The sequence below is a fragment of the Planococcus citri genome, chromosome 5 (genome assembly GCF_950023065.1).
Source record: "Planococcus citri chromosome 5, ihPlaCitr1.1, whole genome shotgun sequence".
NCBI lineage: Eukaryota > Metazoa > Arthropoda > Insecta > Hemiptera > Pseudococcidae > Planococcus > Planococcus citri.
The window spans coordinates 9,580,577-9,604,015 of NC_088681.1; the positions used below are offsets into that span (position 1 = coordinate 9,580,577).

The window sequence follows — 23,439 nt, forward strand, 5'->3', positions numbered from 1 at the left end:
ATGCAGATCCGCCCTTTTTCTGCGCCCAAATACCACTTTCCCGGCAGTTTTGCGGAAATCTGACATCACCAGTCGATCCCCCGTACTTTGAAACCCCTATATCCGTGAAAAAAAAATTTCCAAAAATGTGACTTGGTCCCTTTCTGTTCCCACTGATTCAATTTATAATTACCTAATTTCACAGTTTTGCGCTTCCTATTAAGATTGAATTGGAAATTTCATTGTGAGAACGAGAAGGTAGGTAGGTAATAGGTAATCAATGATTTAGGTTCACCCCCCCCCGCCCCTTCAGTGGTGTGAAATATGAAGGAAGGTTCATTTTATGGCAAATATTACATGAATTACGAGTAGAACAGAACAATTGCCCAATTTTTTCAATTTGACCCATATTAAAAAAAATGGATAGGAAAAAGTTGCAGGGGGCTTGGGACCCACAAAGAGGGAGAATTCATTACTCTACGTTAAAATGGGTGTTTGCTGTTTGAAACTGGTATTAACATTCCATTCGACATTTTTACATTTTTTCGTACATTTCAATTCACTTCACGTACGTTATATGGGCAAATAACTAAATGGTAAGGGGCAGGTGGGAGGGGTGACACTGATAGTCCGCTCTGTACCTCAAAAAAACAAAGTGAATCACCATCATGCCATTTTTGAATGATTAAAAATATTACGATCAATATTAACTATCAACGTTATGAAGCTATCCCAAACCCCCTTATGTTCGAAACGCCGTAGCCCCCCCCCACCCTTGGGACTGGAAAATTGATCAATGGCTCATCTGATGGGAAATTTGACGTACAAGTAGAAGAACATTTTGTAAAACCATTTTTGCGCTAGAGTCAATATGTACTATTCGAGGTTTTGGCCAAACCCCCGATTTGGGGGGGGGGAGCTCACTCGGTACAGTGGGGGACTCCTCGGATTAGTTTTCAATACATCAAAATGGACCAATATACCGAAAATCAGATTTCCACTTTGATTTTCCCTATTCGATGCTCATTTTACTGGACCATAGGGTGTAAAATTATTCATTTCATTTAATTAATATTGAGGTAATAATTGAAGAGTGATATTCCAAAACTCGCTTTGTCCATTTTTATCGAAGTTGGGTTTTCAGCGGTACCGGGTAGATGAAGTATTAACTCACATTCCTACATCATCAACCTACCAAAATGAGGTTTTTAACTCACCTAAATGGCCAATTCACTAAAAATTTAAAAAAAAATAATGTTCCAAAACGCGCTTTGTCCATTTTTATTGAAATTTTTTTCAGCAGTATTTAGTGGATGAAGTGTATACCTACACTCCTACATCATAAATCCACCCAAATAAAGTGCTATAAACTCGCCTAAAAATCCAATTTACCCGTTTAAAGGGAAACTGTTTTTCACCTCTCCTGAAAAGTTGTGAAAATGGACAAAGCGAGTTTTGGAATATCACTCTTCAATTGTATAAGTGTGTGCACTAACCAGCACTAACGAAACTGAATCGAACTACATATGTGGGTTCTAACCCTTTCAACAACGTTCTTCCCCTTTTTTTGAAAATCATTTCTCCGTACCCCCCCCCCCCCACAATTTTTTTTAAAAAAGGGGGTGAAGAAAGTGTGCACTAACGTTGGGGATGCGTGCACTATCCAGCACTAACCTAGCACTATCCTTCTAGGTGCTTTTTACCGCCCCTCCCAAAATGGGGGGTACGGGGAAATGTACCCTATTTGGGCTCATTCGCAGTAGTATAGCTCTTGGACTATTATAATGACCTTTCCATGTAAAAAATCCCTTTTTTTCTGAACTGAATGCGTCCAAGTCAATGGATAGGTACATACCCTAACAATCCCACATAAATGCGAAGATGAACAAAAGCCTCAGGTGTAAGTTAGGAACAGAACAACAGAAAGAAAACGATACAATATGTTCACCAAGAGTAAGGTTTTATTTTAAGGTTCTTATTGCTTGTTTGAAAAATGTCAATTTGAATACAGAACTAGGATTTAAACAGGCGATGTATTTGATTTTTCTTGGAAATTACCTGACTGACAAGGGAACTACCCAAGGTGTGACACGCCGATCAAAAAAATTTTTTCATAGGCGGATAGAGCATCAAAAAATACATTATGAGCCAAAATTTTAGCTGCTGAGGTTCACATGGGGGAAACTTATGGGGGTTTGAATATCGAAAAATCGCAAAAATACACAAAAATACACTGAAAAAAATTTGTGAGTATCACATTTGAATTGTTGTTTTGTGGATACTCTAGACTTTATGAATGGTGCCCTCCATTTTTTCCATTTTTTTTTTGTGGTTGTTGTAATTATATTCCCAGTTTTTAAGTGTTTTTTTGACCCTAAAATTTCAAAGGAGACGAGTTCAACTGGGCCATTCAAATATTTTACTTGTGGGAACATAATCATTTCCATGTACTGCACATTTCGACTGGTGAAAGAATTTATCTGGTGCTAGACAGGTACACTGTACCCTTAATAGGTTTTTGCGAAGAACTGGAATATCCAAAATGTCGTTACAGACTCCAGAAGGGCTTGAAATCACCTTCAGTCAACGCAGTCTGTTGAAATTAAGGTATACAGAGTGAAGTTTAGCTTTCCAACTTCATCCACATTTCACCTTCAGAGACCCCTCAAAATCTAAAATTTTGCCCGAGTTACTCTCAACTCAAAATGAAGGTCTGTACAAAATTATACCATAACCTGCTGATATTTTTTTCCGCGATCAACCTTGATGGCTATTTATACGAGTAGATACCTACTTATAGTTAGGCGCAAAAGAACCACTCGGGGTGTCCGCAACCGATTTGAAAGGGACGGCGATTTTTGGAAAAAGCATGATCTGAAACCATTTGCACAAAATTTACATCCAAAACGACTGCTTATCCCCCGTGTAGGGACGGGTCAAGAATATCCTTATGGTACCCTCTGCCTGTCGTAAAAGGCGACTAAAAGAGGACCAGGCAAGCGCGGAGGCCTAGATAGCAGCCCTATCACCGTGATATATCTGGCATGGCTGGTAACCAAGTCAGACGAAAATCAACCTTACTCAAAACTCACAAACAACAGGAAACGGATGGAACTATGGGATCCCAGGCGGAGGTGAACCCCTGGTTAAAATAAAAACGCACGCTAACGAAAGGAAATACAAATTCGGAAACTGGAATGTAAGAAGATATGCAGCCAAGGAGGCAGAAATAAACGGAATTCTAAGCAGCAGAAATATAGACTTTGCCGTGATGTCTGAAACAAAGAAGTAAGGAAGTGGAACAATCGAATCTGGAAATTACATCGTTATCTACAGTGGAGTCGACAAGAAAACCAGAGCTGCAGGCGGAGTGATATTACACATACATAATAAACACCGCAAAAACATCGACTCATACAACATATGGCATGAAAGAATTGTATCAGCAAGGATGAGATTGAAAAAAGACTTTCTTACAATAATCGGAGTATATGCACCAGAAGAGGGAAGAGAGGAACAAAGCGAAGAGTTCTACGAGCAACTACAGAGGGCAGTACAAGCAGTAAATCCAGAAGATAAATTGGTAATAGCAGGAGACTTGAATGCTCAGGTAGGAGATAAGCGTGTAAAGACAGTAACTGGTATGTATGGAACAGAAGGAATGAATACAAATGGGAAAAGACTGATAGATTTTTGCACTTTCAACGGATTAAGAATCATGAACACATTCTACCAACACAAGAAAGATCACAAGATGACATGGAGCAATACGAGAGGACAAAGCTCAATGATCGACCATTTCATAGCCAATGAAAATGCCGCAAAGAAATTCTTGTATGTAAGAACATACAGAGGCCTAGAAATAGGCACTGACCATCATTTTGTTCAAGGAGTAATGAGAATGGAAACAACAAGAATACCAGCAGGGAAAAATGAAAAGAAGATCAACACAAGAGCCCTGGATGACCCAACCAACCAATGGCTGTACCAAAGACGGATGAATATCATTAGTCAAGAGATACTAGCAAGCCAGGACATAGAAGAAGAATGGAAAAATATCAAATCCATTGTGACAAAAGCAGCAAAAGAAAGCTTAGGAATGGTTCCTTGCAGAATTGGGGCCAAGCGAATAAAGAATTGGGACAACGAAATCCAAGAACTCATACAAAAGAAAAGACAGGCAGTTAGAAAATTCATGAGCACAAAAAGTGAGGTTGATACTTGATGGTGAAGAATATCGAAAACAGTCGGCAAAAGTCAAGAGAAAGTCCAGGAAATTACAGAGAGAGAGAGCTGGGAAAATTTCATCACATTCCTGGAGCATGACACATACAAGTTACGGCCAAAGGTGTACAAGATCATAAGAAGAATTGACACAAATTTTAACGAAAGAGTGCGTTTGCCAAAGATTAAAATCAATGATGCAAAGGAATATTTTGAAGAACTCTGGAGTGATGAAAATGCACAAGATACAAAGATAGAAGATGAAATTGGAGAAACAGAAGACAGAATTTCAATTAAAGAGCTTCAAGAAGCTTTGAGAACAGCAAAAAATGCAAAAGCTCCAGGAGAAGATGGCATACCAACAGAATTGTACAAATATGCAAGTGGTGAATTTAAAAGAAGACTTCTGGAATTCCTAAATAGGATGTACCAAGAAGAAAGGGTACCTGAAGATTTCAAAACAGCAATTGTAATACCACTGTTCAAGAAAGGCGATATGTCAAACCTGAAAAACTACCGAGGAATAAGTCTACTCAACACCTGCTACAAGATATATGCGAAAATACTGGCAAAACGACTGGCAGAGCATGCAGATGAAAAGCTGTCAGAAAGTCAAAACGGATTTAGAAAAGGAAGATCATGCACTGATGCAAGTTATACAGTAAAACTACTGATGGAAAAACGGATCGAATACAACCTAGAAACACACATGTGCTTTATAGACCTGGAAAAAGCATATGATAGGGTTAATAGAAAAAAACTGTTTGAAGTCCTAAAAAATGAAGAGATAACATATAAAATGCGAAAGGTGATAAACAGCATATATAAGAACACTAGAATAAGAGTATGAATTGGAAATAAACTCTCAGAACAAGCAGAAATAAACAGAGGAGTTCGCCAGGGATGCCCACTGTCTTGTGTTTTATTCAACATGTACATGGATCACATGGTAAAAGAATGGCAGAAAATGAAGCCAAAAGGAATCAAGACAGACAGAAGGCAAGAAATATCAACAGTATTATTCGCAGATGATCAAGCAGTACTAGCTGAAACAGAAGATGACCTACAGAGATCAATGTATAATTTAACAAAGACATCAGAAAAGTATGATATGAGAATATCTTCAGAGAAAACAAAAACAATGGCCTTCAAAGGAAAGGAGCCAGTAAGAAGCAAGATTGTAATAAATGGAAAAATCATTGAACAGGTCAACAATTTCAAATACCTGGGAAACACTATATCATACCAGGGAGAAGTAGATGTTGGTGGAAAGATTGCAAAGTTCCTGAGAGTCACAGGACTGATAAATAGGACCCTGAGAAGCAGTAAGGTGCGAAAAGAAACAAGATTGAAGGTGTACAATACCCTAGCAATACCAATGATGACGTATGGAAGCGAGGTATGGGCACTGAAGAAATCTGATAAAAGAAGAATAACGGCAGCAGAGATGAAGTTCATGAGGAGAACGGCAGGGGTGACTCTCAGAGACAGAGTCCCATCCGAGAAAATAACAGCAGATCTCGGAGTGAAGCCAGTCATGAAGAAGGTAAAACAGTATAGGAAAGATTGGAGAAATCATGTCAAAAGGATGGAGGAAACAAGATCACCAAAACAGGTCCTCCAATATACACCAACGGGGAAGAGAAGCAGAGGGAGACCAAGGAGGAAACTCACGGATACCTCAGGCTCATCCTCAACAGGTTCCACACCGCAGCAGACAGGCCAATAGGCCTACCGCTTATAAGGAAACGACGACGACGACGACTGCTTATAGGACCATTGTAATTGGTATCTAACGAGAAAATGAATGTTCGACAGAAAACTGCATCGTTATTCAAGATTCATAAGTGTGCCAAGAATACTCGAAGTACCTAAATCCCCAAATTATTATTTACAACTCCATAAATAGGTACCTGCGGATTCAAGTAAGTACTTACTTAGATATTTGCGTTATATGTAGTACTTACATACCAATTTAAAATTACAAAAATAGCAAGGTTCGTAGTTAGTGTTCATAAATTATCGAAAATTAATCTACTTGTGTCACTAATTAATTCTTCAGACAAACAAGGAATGGTCATACCATGCGGTGCCTGGATGTTCGAGTGTTTAACACCTTATCAAGTTACGTATTATCTCAAAAAGAAGACGAATAAAATCGCTGTCAGCGCTTAGGTACCTAATATTACAATAATTTCATCACTTATTAAATGAATCCTAGTATAAATTGATTCAACGATTGCTCGAAGTCTCATAATATGTAGGTATTCAGTTTCAATTCCAATGCCGAGTGTGAAAAAAAAGGCAGAAATGTTCATCGTTCATTTCAAACTACTACCAATTTTATTACTGATTACCGCTGGTAACAGTTTCTCTTTGGATACTGATTGGTGGAAACACACGATTTTATACGAAATTTACGTACAGTCGTTCAAAGATAGCAATGGAGATGGTATGGGTGATATTAAAGGTACGTAATGTACCTAGATAGAGGTATAAAAGAGAGAGTTCTTTATCACTTCTTTTTTTGTGAATAATTTCGTACCTAATATCGAATATTATTTTTTCAGGAATTACGAACAAACTCGATCACTTCGTCGACTTGGGAATCGAAACGCTTCACTTATCGCCATTCTTTCTCTCGCCAATGATGGATTCAGGATATGATGTATCTAGCTATACTGAAATTAATCCAGTATTCGGAACAATGGAAGATTTTAACGAGTTGATGAACGAGATGAGACGTCGAGGTGATGAGCACCGGAAATCATTTCTCTGGGAATTAAAAAAAAAACGATGCGTATCATGGAAAATTTGTTCTTAGGTTTAAAACTGATATGTGATCTTGTCATCAACCATAGCAGTGACGAACATGTTTGGTTTGGAAAGTCCATCGAAAGAATTGATCCATACACAAATTTCTACGTATGGGTCGATCCTAAAGGATATGATTCAAAAGGACAGCCCACTCCGCCAAATAACTGGGTACGTGCCATGCCAGGTCACTCATCTCATATATAAATCTTTCAATTGCTAATTCTTTCCTTTTTAATCACACAGGTGAATTTATTTGAAGGCAGTGCTTGGGAATGGAATGAGAGAAGAGGCCAATTTTATTTACACCAGTTTGCCATTAAACAACCTGATTTCAACTTACGCGATGCCGAATTGAAAAAAGAAATAAAGGTAAGCACAGCGCATCAAAGAAGACGAAAGAGCACTTAGTGATCCACATTCCAAAAAAAAACAAAACTGTGAGTATTTTCAAACAATGTAATTTCAGAAAATCATGAAATTTTGGTTGGACCGAGGTGTGGCTGGTTTCCGACTGGATGCCACGATGCATTTTATCGAAGATGAATATTTCAGAGACGAGCCATTCGTAGATCCAAACAAAACGCAAATTACTAGGTACGACGACTTGAAACACGTATACACGACCGACTTGTGGGAATCTTATGAATTTATACACGAACTCCGGGATTTCACGGATCAATACACTATGGAGAAACGACAACAACTTGAAAGGTGAGTCTAAGTTCATGGGTCTGTTCCACTTAGTAAGGGTACCATGTCGGTCTATCGTTTCAAAATCGCAATACGAGAGTGGGACCGGAAAGATATACAGTTTTCGCGATATTTCCTCGAAAGGGGATCATTTCCCGACCCCGAAACCACCATTACATTTTTGAGATCGAATTGCAAAACCGACCCAGGGGTTCTCAAAGTTGTGAAAATTGAGCACCTACGTTGTCATCTGTTTTGGCCAATAAATCCCATCCAAAAGGGGGTAAGGGGGTGCTTGTGGTCTCAAATAACTCGTATTGGATCACTCTTGAAATATCTACCCATGACCGTTCTCATTTAGTGATACCCCACATTTCAGTGGTTCCCAAAGTTGAACTTTTGTATTTCAAATTTTTAAAGTCACGCATTCAAACGAATATTGTCAGTAAATAAATTTAGCAATCAAAAACTAGTCCAGATAAAAAGTTGCGAAATTTTACGACGATTTCAAAAATGTGTCATTTTTTTTCTTAGCATTGATAGGGGCCGAGCTGAGGGGGTTGGAACGTCAAAAAACGTGATGTAACAATAGTCCAGTAACTTTAGCAAAAAAATAGGGGGTATCGTGAATCTGTAGGTGGCAAGCTGATTACATTTTGGAATGTGAAGTATTTTTTACGTTTTTCATCATAGTGTTTTGTCAGGTTGCAAAAATCATTGGTACTTGAGAGTGAAATACGAATTTGCTTGCTCAATAATTTTGTCTTGAAATCACTAATGACAATCTTCTTAATAGTACCTAGTTAATTCATCGAAGTAGTTCGAATAGTCCGCAAGAAATATCGGAGCAATTTTATCTATGTCTGTATTACCAGCGGAATTTTGGTTGTTGTTTTTGACGTTGTCAACTTGAATGCTTTGGAATTTCTTTTTGGTGGAGATTGTTGCCATGACTTTCGGAATAATAGTCGAAGATTTGAATGTCCTTTTCGGTTTAAGAAACTCATCACCATGGAGGACTTCTTTTAGTTCTTTGATCATTTCGGCTTTATTATTTTTGGCAGTATCTTCCACTTCAGTATTACTAGGCATTTTTTAAAAAAAACTCTTGCTGGACAATTGTACTCTCTAAATTTGAAACAGTCAATTTCACTGCTTAGCAGTCACGACATTTTGCCTTTTTAAAGCAGTAGTTTTTTTTACTGCAAAACAGTGAAAAATTACTGAATTGGTCAGTAAAAAATCATTTTGACTGACCAATTCAGTAATTTTTCACTGTTTTGCAGTAAAAAAAACTACTGCTTTAAAAAGGCAAAATGTCGTGACTGCTAAGCAGTGAAATTTGACTGCTTTAAATTTAGAGAGTACTGATTACGAGTAGAAAAAAAGTAGATGTGTAAATATTTATTTTTGCAGGATTTTGGTAGCCGAAGCGTACACCACTATAAATCACACTATGGCTTATTATGGCAGAGACAATTATGGCATAACGCACTTTCCTTTTAATTTTGAATTCGTCGATCTGCATAATTTCGTGAATGCTACCTTATACGCCGATGTTATATTAAGATGGTTGAAAAATATGCCGAAAGATGCGACTCCAAATTGGGTGGTGAGTTCTATTAGAAACTCCATAATACATTTTAGTGGTGATTTTACCGCTAGGTACATAACTACTAACCTAGCTTCATATGAACAGGCAGAAAATCATGATAATATGAGAATCGGTAGAAGATTGTGCGAAGAGTACATGGACATTGTAACCATCACGATGATGATGCTGCCTGGTATAGCATGTGTTTATTATGGGCAAGAAATTGGTATGACCAATAGCTACGTTCGACCTGACCAAAGGAAAGATCCGAATAATGATGCTTCGCCCAGCGCTCAAAGCAGGGATGGTGAACGACTGCCGATGCAATGGGACGATACGATGAATTCAGGTAAAAAAAAAAACTCTCAATTTCGATCAATTTTCATAATTATGTACCTATTACCTAACTTAGAATAATAAAACTCCTCTGCCCTACCCCTTGAAAAATGACGAGGAGAAAGCTAAGTATATATGTGTACTTCTACGTCAAAAGGGCCCATACTGTCGGTATGGAGTTAAGACCACTGGGCCATACTAGACAAAATTTCGGTTCCAATGGTCCAAACTGGGGGTCTTAAAGTGAAAATCTCGCGATTTTACAGATTTTTGAAGTCAAAGTTTTAAAAAACATAGTTTTGAGAAAAACGCGTTTAAAGTTTGAGGAAAAAAAAACATTTTAGTAAGCTTTTAAAATTTTTGAAAACCTAATATCTACTCAAAATTATGCTAAAAATGACGTTTTTAATGTATTTTTTCACGTAGAACACGAATTCGTGATCAGTTTTGCTCTAAAGTCATGCCCGTTTTAGTAATCGCAAAAAAACCTGCTTAACTTTCATTGTTTTTTTTCAAAAAATTAAAAAAATTTACATACGTTTCTTCAACTTTAAAGGCGTAAAGTTTCGAAATTAAGCGTTCTACGAAAATTTCATGTAAACAAAATTGTAGAGAATTTAATTCTCTTTGAGATCAATGTCATCAGATTTTTGCTAGGACGTACCGTACGTCCGGTAAACGCGGAAAACTAAAGGACTGAATTTTCACCTTATGCAAAAAAATGTACAATTATTTCAGTTAGTTTTGGTGAGCTTTTGGAATCAATTATATTTTTCAAATTATGTTTTTAATGTATTTTTTCATGAAGAATACGAATTTGCGGTCATTTTCATCTCTAAAGTCGTACCCATTTTTGTGATCGCAAAAAAAGTACTCAACTTTCATTTTTTTTAAAAATAAAAATCATTTGCGGCTGGTTTCACTCGTATTTATTATTTAGATTCACCATAAAATTAGTTATATACTATTAAAAATCCGAGTTTGAAGATCAATACCGGTGGCTAGGTGACTGTATTAGTGGATTATCACGCCAGAGGTAGGGAGTTCGAGTCTCTGCAGGGGCGAAAATTTTTTATGATTTTTTTATATCAATTTCTTTTTAAAGCCACGAGTTTTTGTAAAATTTTCATTTTTTATACATTTTAACTTATTTTTTCAAATTTTTTGCGTCATTTTTCTACTTTTGTGAGTAATAAATTCAAGCATGCTTCACAAAAAAACAAAAAGTTTCGATGAAAATAGGAGTTATTGGAGGGTTTGGAAGGTTCCATTCGATTCTTAAAGACACAAAGAGTTTCTACAACAATTTCTGGAAAAAAATATTTATTCATTTTTGGTTGTATTGTCCCTTTCCGTATGCGCCCTCACATAATATGCAAAACTTGGCCAAAATAAAAATAATATAATGCTTGGTATCGACAAAGTGGGCCCTTTCTTAACGAACATGTTTCAGGTGGTTTCATGCGGTTGTTGGAGGGAGAACATTATGAAAAACCGGTTATCGACAACATGGGCCCTTTTTCTTTTTTCGCTTTTAGTGCTGTAAGTCTGTAAAAAGTCATGGTATCAAAAATCCGCGAATGGCATGTGATGTACCCAGGTTAGGGGTACCCAAAACCGTGAAAACACCAATTTTGTCAAAATCGACTTTCTTACACGTTTTGGTTAATATCTCCTAAACTAAAATCGACAAAGTGGGCCCTTGTGATGTAGAAGTACACAATTATATATATATAATTCGAAATTAGCCAAATTCATGTCCTTCAGGGTTCACATCAAAGTACATACCGTGGCTTCCTGTGCATCCAAATTATTGGAAAGTAAACGTTGAAAAGCAAAAATCCCAAGAAGTTAGCAGATACAATATGTTCAAAGCACTGTCGCAGATCAGAAAAAGAAAAACCATGAAAATGGGAAATTTCAAATCTTACATTGTTTCTGAATGGGTCTACGCGTTTACTAGGTACCTATATCAACATGAATATTATAGAGTACATCTCAAGAAAAAAAAAATGTCGGACGATTTCAAAGATGCAGAAAGTGCGTTATACTTATGGGTTTTCAAAGAAAGAGCATTTTCGAAAAAATTGTGGTTTTTGTGCTTTAGACGCAACTCAACTTGCTTCGGGAAAAATGTTCCAGTTTTACAAGATAAATAGGTATTTGAGATTCTGCGTTGATTTAGACCCAAGCCTCCTACCTTTTATGGGCTCTACTGAGAGGTTGAAAAGGGTACCCCCGGATAAGATAGGCAAAATGCCCTTAACCTCAGATTTCTATGAAACTCACAGGGTATGTTTAGTACCCCCAAAAAATAATTTTGGGCTCATAGCCCGCTCCCCACCCCACCCCCCTCGGCCAGGGGGGCCAAAAAACGCGTTTTTCAGGGGGAAAATTCTGTATTAGCGCGTAATTAAGATAAATTGATTCTGTAAACGAATATAGTTAGAAGGTACATGGGCGTACCTCCCTGAATTTTTTCAGAATTTTTCATCACATGGGGGGGGGAGAAGGGGGGACAAAAGAAAACTTTAAATCGACATTACTCCGGAACGAAAAAACATACCAAAACGATTTTTTCGTCAAATATGTATCTTTAGGTCTACTTTCTATAGAAGTCATCACCCGGCCATTTGGAATGGTGGGTCAAGCTCAAAAGCTCAAAAAACTCTTCAAAAACCACGTTCCCATGCAGAAAAATAGTACTACTGAAAGTATTACTAAAAGCAGTAGTACTAAATTGAGCAATTCAGTTCTACTGACAGTACTACTAAGAAGTATTATTGTAGTACTACTGAAAAAGTATTACTGCAGTACTACTCAAAAGAACTGTACCTAGTAAGGGTAGAGGCACCAAATATGGACCACTTTTTTTTGGAGGATTGCCATTTGAAAACTATTGGAGGTAGAAACCTCCACAAAGGCTTAAAATGAAGTTCCATCCTTCCACCAACACTGTACAAAATTTCAGGGGTGAAGGTCAACTTTAAGTATGTTTTTTTTATTGTTGAGTGATGAGTGTCAAAATGACAGTTCAAAATTTTGGACGCCTAATATGGACCACCTATAAAATTTCAAAATAAACATACTTTCACATTTTTCAAAAGGTCATATTTATTTTTAGAAATGAACAAAAACACTTATTCTAAGCAGTTCAGGTTAATTTTGAATATTTTTTTCAAATTGTTGAATGACGAGTGTCAAAATGACAGTTCAAAATTTTGGACGCCTAATATGGACCACCTAAAGAATATTTTCAAAATAAACATATTTTTACGTTTCAAAACATCATATTTATTAGTAGAAATGAACAAAAAAAAAGTATTTCAAGCATTCCCCTTTTCAGAGGCTGTTAAAAAATTCAATATCACAGGTGGTCCATATTAGCACACCCCATAGAAAAAAACTTTGCACCAAAAATTTCTGTACATACCCTGATTTTTAGCAAAAACTGATCACTCCAGCAGAAACTACATCCTTTTTTGATATTATAAACATCAATGACATTTAGAAAATTACACCACAGATATATTTTAATAATAGTTGAAAAACACACTAAAAAAATTTTTCAGTGTCTCAAAATAGTTTTTTGTAAATTTCTCAGCGAGTTTTGACTTTACAGCTGTAATTTTTGTCTCATTCGTTTTTTTGATGAAAAATACATCAGAATACATTTTTTCCTTACAGATTGCGGTAATTACCAACGAGAACAAGCGCTGGTCCATATTGCGGACTGGTCCATAATTGGTGCCCTTACCCTTACTACATTTAAAAATTTTTAAATTAATTTTTAAAAATATTGAGTACATTTGGCACGATTCATGTTATTACTAATCGTTTTACATTTTATCCATCGAATCATTAATTCATATACCATCCAATTCCATTAACGAAAATTTCCTTCCTAACCTGAGATTCGAACCTGCGACCCTACGTTCCTATCTGCGTAACCTTAACCACTAGACTATGGGGACTTCAATGGATATAGCACATTTTGAACAATTATAAGCACATTATCCTTGTTATTCTGAAATATTTTCATTTTTTTAAAAATTGCAGTACATTATTAGTAAGGAAATTGTTTTAATGATATCGCATATTTTTTTTGCTGCACCAAATACCGCAGATGGCAATTTTCTTTACGTTTTGTCAGTTTCATGCAATTTTGAGACAAATGATGACACTTTATAGCGCATATTTTTGCATATTTTTGGAATAAACAAATGCAAATGCTTATTTTAGTTTAAAAAAACTTTGATTTTGAGGTTTTTTCAGGTCGTTACATCTTTTTTGTGGGGGAAAAACAGCAAAAATCAGTTTGAAAAATGGGAAAAAACAAAAATTTTGAAATTGTCAATACAAAAAAATGAATGTTTTTTTATAGCCTATAATATGAAAATTAAAAACGATGATCGATGCATTTGTGTTTTAAAAAAAATTAATGTTTGACGTTTTTTTAGGTTTTTTGATAGCTCATTGAAAATACATACCTACATTTTGATACCTACCCATGATGGAGCAGTTTTATAGCACTTATTTCTGCTGTTTTTGGTTTCTTAGCACAATAATATTAATGAAATGAGTTTTTTTTTTTTTTTTTTTTAGATTGTAACCACTTATTATAAGCGTTTTTTTGCTGTTTTTTCGAGCATATAGAAATAATTGCCGTATTTATTAGCTACTTAATTTTTTAAATTTCAGAAAAAACGTGTGCTGGGCAGGTATAATTTAAATTCAAACTCACATACCTATTTTTAACAAACAAGTGAGGAGCTCATTGCAAAAGTAGCCCTTGTCACATGAACCTATGCAATCTCCAAAGCTCTCCCTTGAGCGTACCCAGTATCATGAATGTAAACTCTATAAAGCAATTCCTCTCAGGGCTACTCAGGGTAGACCAACTTGACGGTCATTTCATCATTACAACATGATCTCCGCAGCTGGCAATAGGTGCAATCGAGTGAAAAGGGTCTAAAAGTTCATGTGACAAGGGCTACTTTTGCAATGATCTCCTCAAGTTTAAGCTTGAACATTGACCATAAAATGAGAAATTTGTCTAAAGTAGTATTTAGAATGGTACTATAGTACTACTTGATACCACAATAACGAAATAGTACTGAATAGTCTTACCTAAAGTAGTACTGGAATAGTACTATCGCATTACTTGGTATCCCAATACTGAAGTACTACTGATTAGTTATACAGAAGTAGTACTGAAGTAATACTAAGTACTACTTAGTTCTACAGTACTGAATTAGTACTCAATAGTTTTATAGAAATAGTACTGAAGTAGTACTATAGTACTACTCATCTATGATTTTCTTGCATGGGGTTTTTGAGTTTTTCTCCAAAAATATGGACAAATGGCTGAAATCGAAGAGAACCAAGTTGTTCAGCGTGAAATTTTACCTCAGAATTGTGTAACTGAAAATTCATTTACACCGCGTGATCGTAAAACTACATGCGCAGAAGTTTTTGTGCTTATATCAAGATAGCCTGAAGGGTATTCCTGGGTAAAATACTTAGGTGAAATGCCCCTGTCCTCGGATTTCTGAAATGTTGATGAAACATTGTTGGGTACCATTAAAAAAAATGTTGGAGGCAAAAAATCCCCCCACCCCCTCCCTTGCACATAATAGCGAAAAAAAGCCTTTTTCGGGGAGAAAAATCCGTGCTTCAACGAGTTTTGAAAAAAATCTGTATTCACTCAAAATACTTGAAGGAGATATGATTCTAGCAACTTAAGAAATTAGAAAATGCAATTTATTTCAGTTTATAAAATTCAGTCTCGCAATCGGTTTCTACGAATACTGATCGTTGATTGGCTTTTTAAACGCTATTTCTCTAATTGGTTATCTGTTGAAATACATTACGCTAATTGGCTATTGGCTTTCGGCTAGAAGCAGGGGTGCTAACCGTAACCGCAAAAAACCGAAAACCCAAACCCAAACCCAAATAAGATCCATAATTTTAGCCATTTTCAAACCCAAACTGAAAACAAAAACCGAAATTTCATAGGTTTTTTAAAAACCGTAAAAAACCAGAACAAAAATAATGAAGCAGTGTGAGTGAAACCGAAACCTAAACCGATATAATTTATTTCGGTTTTTTTCGGTTTTCAGTTTGGGTTTTTTTCGGTTTTTTAAGGTTTTCTGTTGGGTTTTTTTCGTTTTTTTTCGGTTTTTAAATTTTTTTGGGGAGATTTTTTCTAATTTTTGACTTTTGAGACTTGAAAGTCAAAATCCAGGGAAATTGATAAATATAATGAACTGAACCTAACAAATTGGGTCCTTGGTTGTTGCTGTTTGGGTTGCAAAGAAATTTTTTTAAAAAATATGTGAAACCCAAAAAAACCGAAAACCGAAACCAAAACCGGAATTTTTGTGAGTAAAACCAAAACCCAAACTGAAACCGAAATTTTGAATTTCAAAACCGAAACCGAAATCAAAACCGAAAAATGTCAACAAAAAAATTGGAGTGAAACGGTAACCTTAATTAAAATAATTAAGGTTAGCACCCCTGGCTAGAAGTGTAAAATTCGTGAATTTCATGGAGTGTGAAAACTGAGAATGGAGAAAACAATATAGTTTTTCGCAACCAGCGCAAAAACTATAAAAAACAGTAAAATAAGCAAACAAAAGAATTAAAAATATGTCAATGGCTTGGTATAAACACCACCCACCACGTAAGTCCAAAATCCTACATTTTTCAGGAGAACGCAAAAAACGTTCAACACATTCATATTTCGTTATTTGCAGATATAGATTGTATTATTATGTTTTAGAGGTCTTAATGGTATGGCCTGATGATATTTTAATTATTTTATAGGTTGATAAAATATAATTAGTTGATTAAAGCGCTTTGGAAGGACATACAAGATTTTCATCGTACTTACGTACGACTTACGTGGTTTTTAACAAGGACGACTTACGAGGTTTTCAAATTTACAATAAATTGATGAAATTCATGTAGGTACTTACCTCGTAAGTCGGACTTACGTGTTTTTTAATGTTGGATTTTCGCCGATTAAAGCGCTAGGATGCGTTTTAGACTTACGAGGTTTTTAAATTCGGATTCCTGGTTGTTTTTTACTAAAGAAACCACAATAAAAGCATTTTCTAAAAAATCTGGACTTACAAGGTTCTTATACTAAGCCATTGATGTGAGTAACAACAACATTTTGACGTAAATAGTCACAAAATTAGAAAAAAAAAGAGGAGTAAGGAGTTTTGATTCGGCAACACTCCAACTCCACTTCAACTCCTTTTTGAAACAGTGGGAGTACTCCATCATAGGAGTATGGCTCCACACTACAGCATAGATTGCTCTTACTCCAAGCATATACTCCTCAAAAAATCTCACTCCTTGTACTCCTTACTTCTACTCTTACTCCACTCTTGCAACACTATATTTCGGAAATAGTTTGAAACGCAGTGGTGCCAATTTTTTGGTCATTACTACCGACTTCAAACACCCGAGATGCAAGCTTTTGGTTATTTTGTAGGATTTTTTAAAATTGGCAATAATGGCTTGAAAAAATGACACCACTGCGTTCCAAAATATTTTTCCAGTTTCAGGAATGACATTTCTCCATGTTTTGGCTTAATAAATTCATGGGAAATATTTTGGAATAAAAAATTTCCAAAACACGAAATCAGTCAAAAATAAGCGATCTACACATTTTCAACCGCTCAGTTGAACCATGAAAATAGTCAGATAAAAACTATATTTTGGAACTGGGTCATTTTTCCCAAAACAGGTTGAGTAGAGGCTACAAACGAAAAAACCACGACTTTTTCAATAATTCTCATTCTTTGAAAACCAATATCCCCCTTCGGAACCACCACCTCAGCTGAAATTTTTTCTGAGCAACTTTCATCTCAAAATGAAGGTTTCCGATGAATTTGGTCAATATCCTCCCCTCTGGCATTTTTTTCTTCTCAATCTGCTCTAATGGGTAAATACCTAGATATGTAGCCTAATCACTGCACCTGGGTTCTACTAACCACATTACCAGAACACGTTACTAGATCAACATATTTTTCTTACAATTTCACAGATCGTATCGCCGATACGAAACATACATAACGGTTTTGAATGTTGGCAGTGAAATCGAACCGGTCAATTTACACGACGTCATCAACAACTTGCCATCAACTTTGCAAGTGGTTGTAGCTAGTGTTAATGCAGGCTATGTAAAAGGGTACGTTGGAGTTAGTTTTGAAGATAAACGTTCCAATGCCATACGCAAAACTTGTTCTTATAACGTACTTTTCAATATTCACAGAGATCAAATTCTAAGTGTATCCAAGTTTCCGAGGATTTTCTCAATGAGGCCATTATCCGCCATTGTTCTAACCACCAGAGCTCAAACCGAACCTCCGATATTCAGAACGCAATTAATCGACCCGAGAATAAATAAGAATTCATCAGAAATTTAAGATGTAAATTTCTTCGACAATAAACTATAATTATCTCGTGACAAAAACAGCTGACTAGAATTTAAGATTATCATAATACTCCAATGAAAAAATAACCTCTGCGATTCGTTTTAGAAATTGACTCCTCTTTTCAATTCGAAATTTTTCTAAATTGTACCCCTTTCTCTTACAATAAAACTAGGTGATGTTTCCCTGTTGAATACCATACGAATAAACACAAAATTGTTAATCCTCGGAACAACGTTCTCCCCTTTACAGTTGCCATGTTAAAAGTTGATGGATCTTGAGCCTGAATTACTCAAAACTTGCAGTTGTTTCACGTTAGTTCTCGCTGCTCGACGACAGTATTGCCAGATTCAGGGATTTCTAACTAGATCTAGGGATTTTCCACTTCGCTGAAGCAGTCTAGGGAGTTCTTCAGGGATTTGCATTTTTGCAGGGAAAAATCCCTAAAAAAAATTTTATTCTTGCGAGCTAAAATTTAAATTAAAACATGCCAAAATGAATGTTTTTTGGATCCATTTTGTCAAAAAATGTTTGCTCTCGCTTCGCTCGAGCAGTAATTTTCCGTTCATTTTCATAGAATCATCACGCATCGAGTTTGGAATCGAGTGCTTTTACAATTTTAGTGGTTTTCAGCTGACTTTCAAATTGTGCAGGGATTTTTAGTGATTTTCAGACGTTTTTATATGAAGAGGGAAAATTATGTATAACCTGTTTTTAGCCTTCCAGATCAGAAATTTCGGTTGTTTAGGGATTTCGTTACATCGTTAAGCTCTCATAAGTGCAGATGTACATACATACTCTTGTGTGTGTGGTTACTGGTTAGACGAGTACTGTGTGACACATAGGTACAATAACCCTTAAAGGCCTGAACCAAACTGGAAGTGATCAGAAAAAATGCTTTCAATTTGTTGGATGGGACTTATATGAATATCACTTCAACGTGTAGTATGCTCCCCTCCCCTTCAAAACTACTTCGTAAATGAGAGGTAAATTTTTTCAATTTTTTGTAAATTACGAAAAAGCAAAATAGCCAATTGGTCCAAATTTGAGATAATTTTATATACATAATCGCATTCCACGCACCTATAATTATTGAAAGCAAATTCTTGACGAGTCCCATTCCATTTTTGGTGGGGTATAAATAGGCAAAAGTTGAAAAATTGATCTTTTACATGAATTATTGCACAGCAGAAAGGAAGTTCACAAGAGATCAAAAATTATGTAGGCATGTATAGAGATGTGCAGTCTGAAAAGTGAAAAGTGAAAAGTACTTTTCTTTCAATGAAAAGTTGAAAAGAAAAGTTCCTACTTTTCACTTCACTTTTCAGTTTTCACTAAAAAAAAAAGCGAGTGACCAATCAATTTACTCATCAGAGATCACTGACCTCATTGATGAAGTCAAATATCAAGTTTCACTCTCTCCACTCCTCCACCTTCGCAATTCAGCACCCATTTTTGATATTTTTCACTACATTTTTTTCAAAACTGAAAAACCCAAAAATGTTAGAGGCTCTAGAAAGACTCAAAACTACCTTTATTCAATTAATTAGGTGGAAAAAATGATTTTGTTGTTTGTGTGTTTTAGATAGGCAAAAAATAAATCAATTTGAAGCTCTTGCAGAGAGCTTTAAAATGAAAATCACAAGATTTTCTTTTCACACTTTTCACAACTTTTCACACTTTTCAATGAACTTTTCACTTTTCATTTCACCAAAATTACTTTTCTGAAAAGTGCACATCTCTAGGCATGTACTATGAAATATTTTTTGAAAATCTTCCAAACTGAGCTCCTCCTCTTTTTTACTTTCTTTCATTTATTACCATTGTTAAAAAGGCTGAACAGATGCTCATAAATTTGAGAGTTTGGCCCAAAAAACATGGTTTCCAAAATGGTATAAAAAATGGGGCAAGTCATTCAGTTCTAACTCTGTTCTAAGTGGACAAAAATTGGCCTCCTCTCTACCTTTTTCAGCTTGGAAAATTGCCATTCTCTTCCACAATTTTGCTACAAATATGAAATAATTCCTCACTATTGTTGGAATAATTCTCAAAAAATGGACTCAATTTTCTAAATTACACGTTACATGCACTATGCAGTGAAAAACTGAAAAATACTGCTTAAATAAATATTTACAAATTTACGAATTATTTTCCCAGGTTTTTCGAGAGAATCCAGACTCTGTAGAAATAAAGCAAGATAAATAAAAACTAGACAGCTGCGCAGCTGCGCTAAGCGCAGCAGCAACAGTGTGCTTCGCTTATTTTGTTACAAAAGTAAAACCCAATTTCGAAATGAACAACGCAATTTTGATTTTGAAAGCACAACGCGAATTTGAAAAACAAAGCACAACGCGGTTTTGAAAAAACGCAATTGGGATTTCAAAAGCAGAACACAATTTTTAAAAAAAACACAACTTCCAAACAAAGCACAACACGATTTTGAAAAAAGAAGCACAATAAGATTTTTTAAAAAAGGACACAGCGCAATTTTTAAAAAAAACAAACAATTTTGAAAATAAAAACGTAATTTCGAAAAAATAAGCACAACACGATTTTGGAAAAAAAATCACATCGCGAATTTGAAAAAAAGCACAGCGCAAATTCGAAATTAAAACGTGATTTCAAAAAAAAAAAGAACGCAAATTTGGAAAAGAAAGCATGTGAATTTGAAAAAAAGCACAACGCGATTTCGGAGAAAAGCACAATGCGACTTCAAAAAAAAGCAAAAGAAAGCACAAGATTTTGGGGAAAAAAGCACAACGCGATTTCAATAAAAAAGCAAAATAAAGCACAACGCGATTTCGAAAAAAAGCGCAACGTGACTACAGAAAAAAAAGCACAATGCGAATTTGAAAAAAAAGCACAACGCGAATTTGAAAAAAAAAGCACAACGCAATTTTGAAAAAAAAGAATGCGAATTTGAAAAAAAGCACATCGCGAATTTGAAGAAAAGCACAACGCAAATATGAAAAAAAGCACAACGCAAATTTGAAAAAAAGCACAAGCGATTTTGAAAAAAAGCACAACGCGAATTTGAAAAAAATCACAACGTGATTTGAAAAAAAAGCACAACGCGAATTTGAAAAAAATCACAACGCGATTTAGAAAAAAAAGCACAACGCAAATTTGAAAAAAAAGCACAACGCGAATTTGAAAAAAAGCACAAGTCGGTTTCAAAAAAAAGCACAAAGCGAATTTGAAAAAAAAAACACATCACGAATTTGAAAAAAAAGCACAACGCGAATTTGAAAAAAATCACAACACAAATTTGAAAAAAAACCACAAGCGATTTTGAAAAAAAGCACAACGCGAATTTGAAAAAAATCACAATGCGATTTTGAAAAAAGTACAATATGAATTTGAAAAAAAACACCACGAGATTTAGAAAAAAAAGCACAACGCGAATTTGAAAAAAAAAGCACAACTCGGTTTCAAAAAAAAGCACAACACGAATTTGAAAAAAAAAGCACATCGCGAATTTGAAAAAAAAGCACATCGCGAATTTGAAAAAAAAGCACAACGCGAATTTGAAAAAAAAGCACAACGCAATTTAGAAAAAAAAAGCACAACATGAATTTGAAAAAAAGCACCACGAGATTTAGAAAAAAAAGCACAACGCAATTTTGAAAAAAAAGAATGCGAATTTGAAAAAAAGCACATTGCGAATTTGAAAAAAAAAGCACAACACAACTTTGAAAAAAAGCACAATGCAATTTTGAAAAAAAAGAACGCGAATTTGAAAAAAAACACAAGGTCATTTTGAAATAAAAAGCACAAAGCGATTCCGAATAAGTACACTATGCTATTCTGAAAGCTCCTGAGTTGAAAGCATATGCGACTCCAAAAGCGCTAGGTACTGAGAGAACCTCTTGGGAGCACTGCAAAATCACAAATGACTGGTGGGTTTTGATTCCAAAAGGGTAACCACCTGCTTGCCGTGTCTAGGTACTGAATGTGTGTAAATGAAACACCTGCAGGTGTTCTAAAAACCTTTCTCAAAATTGAACAATAGAGAAATGTTTTAAATTGAACAAACGGAAAGATAACACTGTAGATAAGAATATTTTAGGACACCTGCAGTGTTGCATTTTAAAACGGATTTCGGCTTCCCTTTTGATAAATATAACACCACAGGGGGTCGGCTTCACTTTTGATAAAATCTTTTCCTTTGTTCAATTTTGAAAAATAAATTCAAAAATTGAACAATAGAAAAGATTTAGAACCCCTGTGGCGTTACATAAATTTCGAAATTTAACTGAGGTCGGCTTTGCTTTTGTCGGCGTTCCTTTTGATATGGCCCTTTTCCCCTTTTTATTCTTTTTTTGGTACAAATTTTCGTAATTAATTGCAATTACTCAAGAAGCTAATTGAGTAATTGCAATTATAATTACGGCGTTCCATGCCTCACATTAAACCACACCTACCTACAAAAATTTCAAAAAAATCGGTCCATCCATCTTAGAGAACATTCGTTCCAAAGAATTTTTCCACTTTCAGACCGAAACTAATAGTGTGCTACGCACACTAAAAACCAATTGGATAAGTAATATTGTACGTTTTATTTCATCATCATGGGTAGATGCCTACATAAACTACACATCCTATAACATAACACATGTACAACGTGTAATGGAATGAGTAAAATAAGCCGTTTCACCATAATTTTGTTGAAGTTTCTGGGTTTGTGTGTGATAGATCTGAGCCAATTTGTTGATTCCCCCTTCTTTTTTGAAGATGAGCAATTTGTCATGATAGAATGACATTTTTTGTTCGTCCACTTCAGTACTATGGGTCATGGGAATTATTTGAATGATTCAAACATTTCCATATTTTTAATTATTTTTCCAAAAATAGTAAATTTTGAGTTTTGCGAAGCACGTGGCTCCTTCAATTCACAAGATAGGCAACTAGTCATAATAACTTTTTTTTTCATCTCCTCCTACTACACTACACTACTATCAGTATCAACAGTGTGCAATATTTTGGCAGATGATTCCAGGAACACCCCGTATGTGAAATTTTAGTACTAAGGTATTCATTTTTGATTGAATTAATAATCTACTAGGTGTCCAGGGAGTGGCAGTACACACTTCAGATTTGGATGCAACCGGATAGACTAAGAAAATAGGTTATGTGAAGGTATGGTCTATCTTCAAAATCAAAATTATTGAAGGGACAAAATACGTTTTCAATATCTAGGAGTCACAATCCAACTTCTACCATGGGGGTCAGAAGTACATACTTTGAAAAATTAACAAAATTACCTATTATGACTTCTTGCCTAACTTGTAAATTTAAGGGGCTACAAATGAATTTTTAAATTCAAAAAATGATGAAAAAAATGAATGTGAA

General features: G+C 35.4%; 1 protein-coding gene across 5 annotated transcripts; it reads left to right on the plus strand.

The window, feature by feature from the left end:
- Positions 1–2,909: 2,909 nt before the first annotated feature.
- Positions 2,910–18,128, plus strand: LOC135846310 (maltase 2-like). Of its 5 annotated transcripts, none has more exons than XM_065365318.1 (12): positions 2,910–6,128; positions 6,266–6,378; positions 6,453–6,673; positions 6,774–6,953; positions 7,028–7,188; positions 7,264–7,389; positions 7,487–7,731; positions 9,127–9,322; positions 9,410–9,653; positions 11,408–11,603; positions 17,700–17,843; positions 17,928–18,128. In XM_065365318.1, exons 3-12 carry the CDS (start codon positions 6,487–6,489, stop codon positions 18,079–18,081), a joined length of 1,833 nt encoding a protein of 610 aa, XP_065221390.1. In that variant the 5' UTR covers positions 2,910–6,128; positions 6,266–6,378; positions 6,453–6,486; the 3' UTR covers positions 18,082–18,128. The 5 variants fall into 5 exon arrangements, 4 of the variants coding, with proteins under 4 accessions (XP_065221390.1, XP_065221392.1, XP_065221391.1 ...); XM_065365320.1 differs by having other exon boundaries at positions 6,468–6,673; XM_065365319.1 differs by having other exon boundaries at positions 2,910–6,378.
- The last annotated feature ends 5,311 nt before the right edge of the window (positions 18,129–23,439 follow it).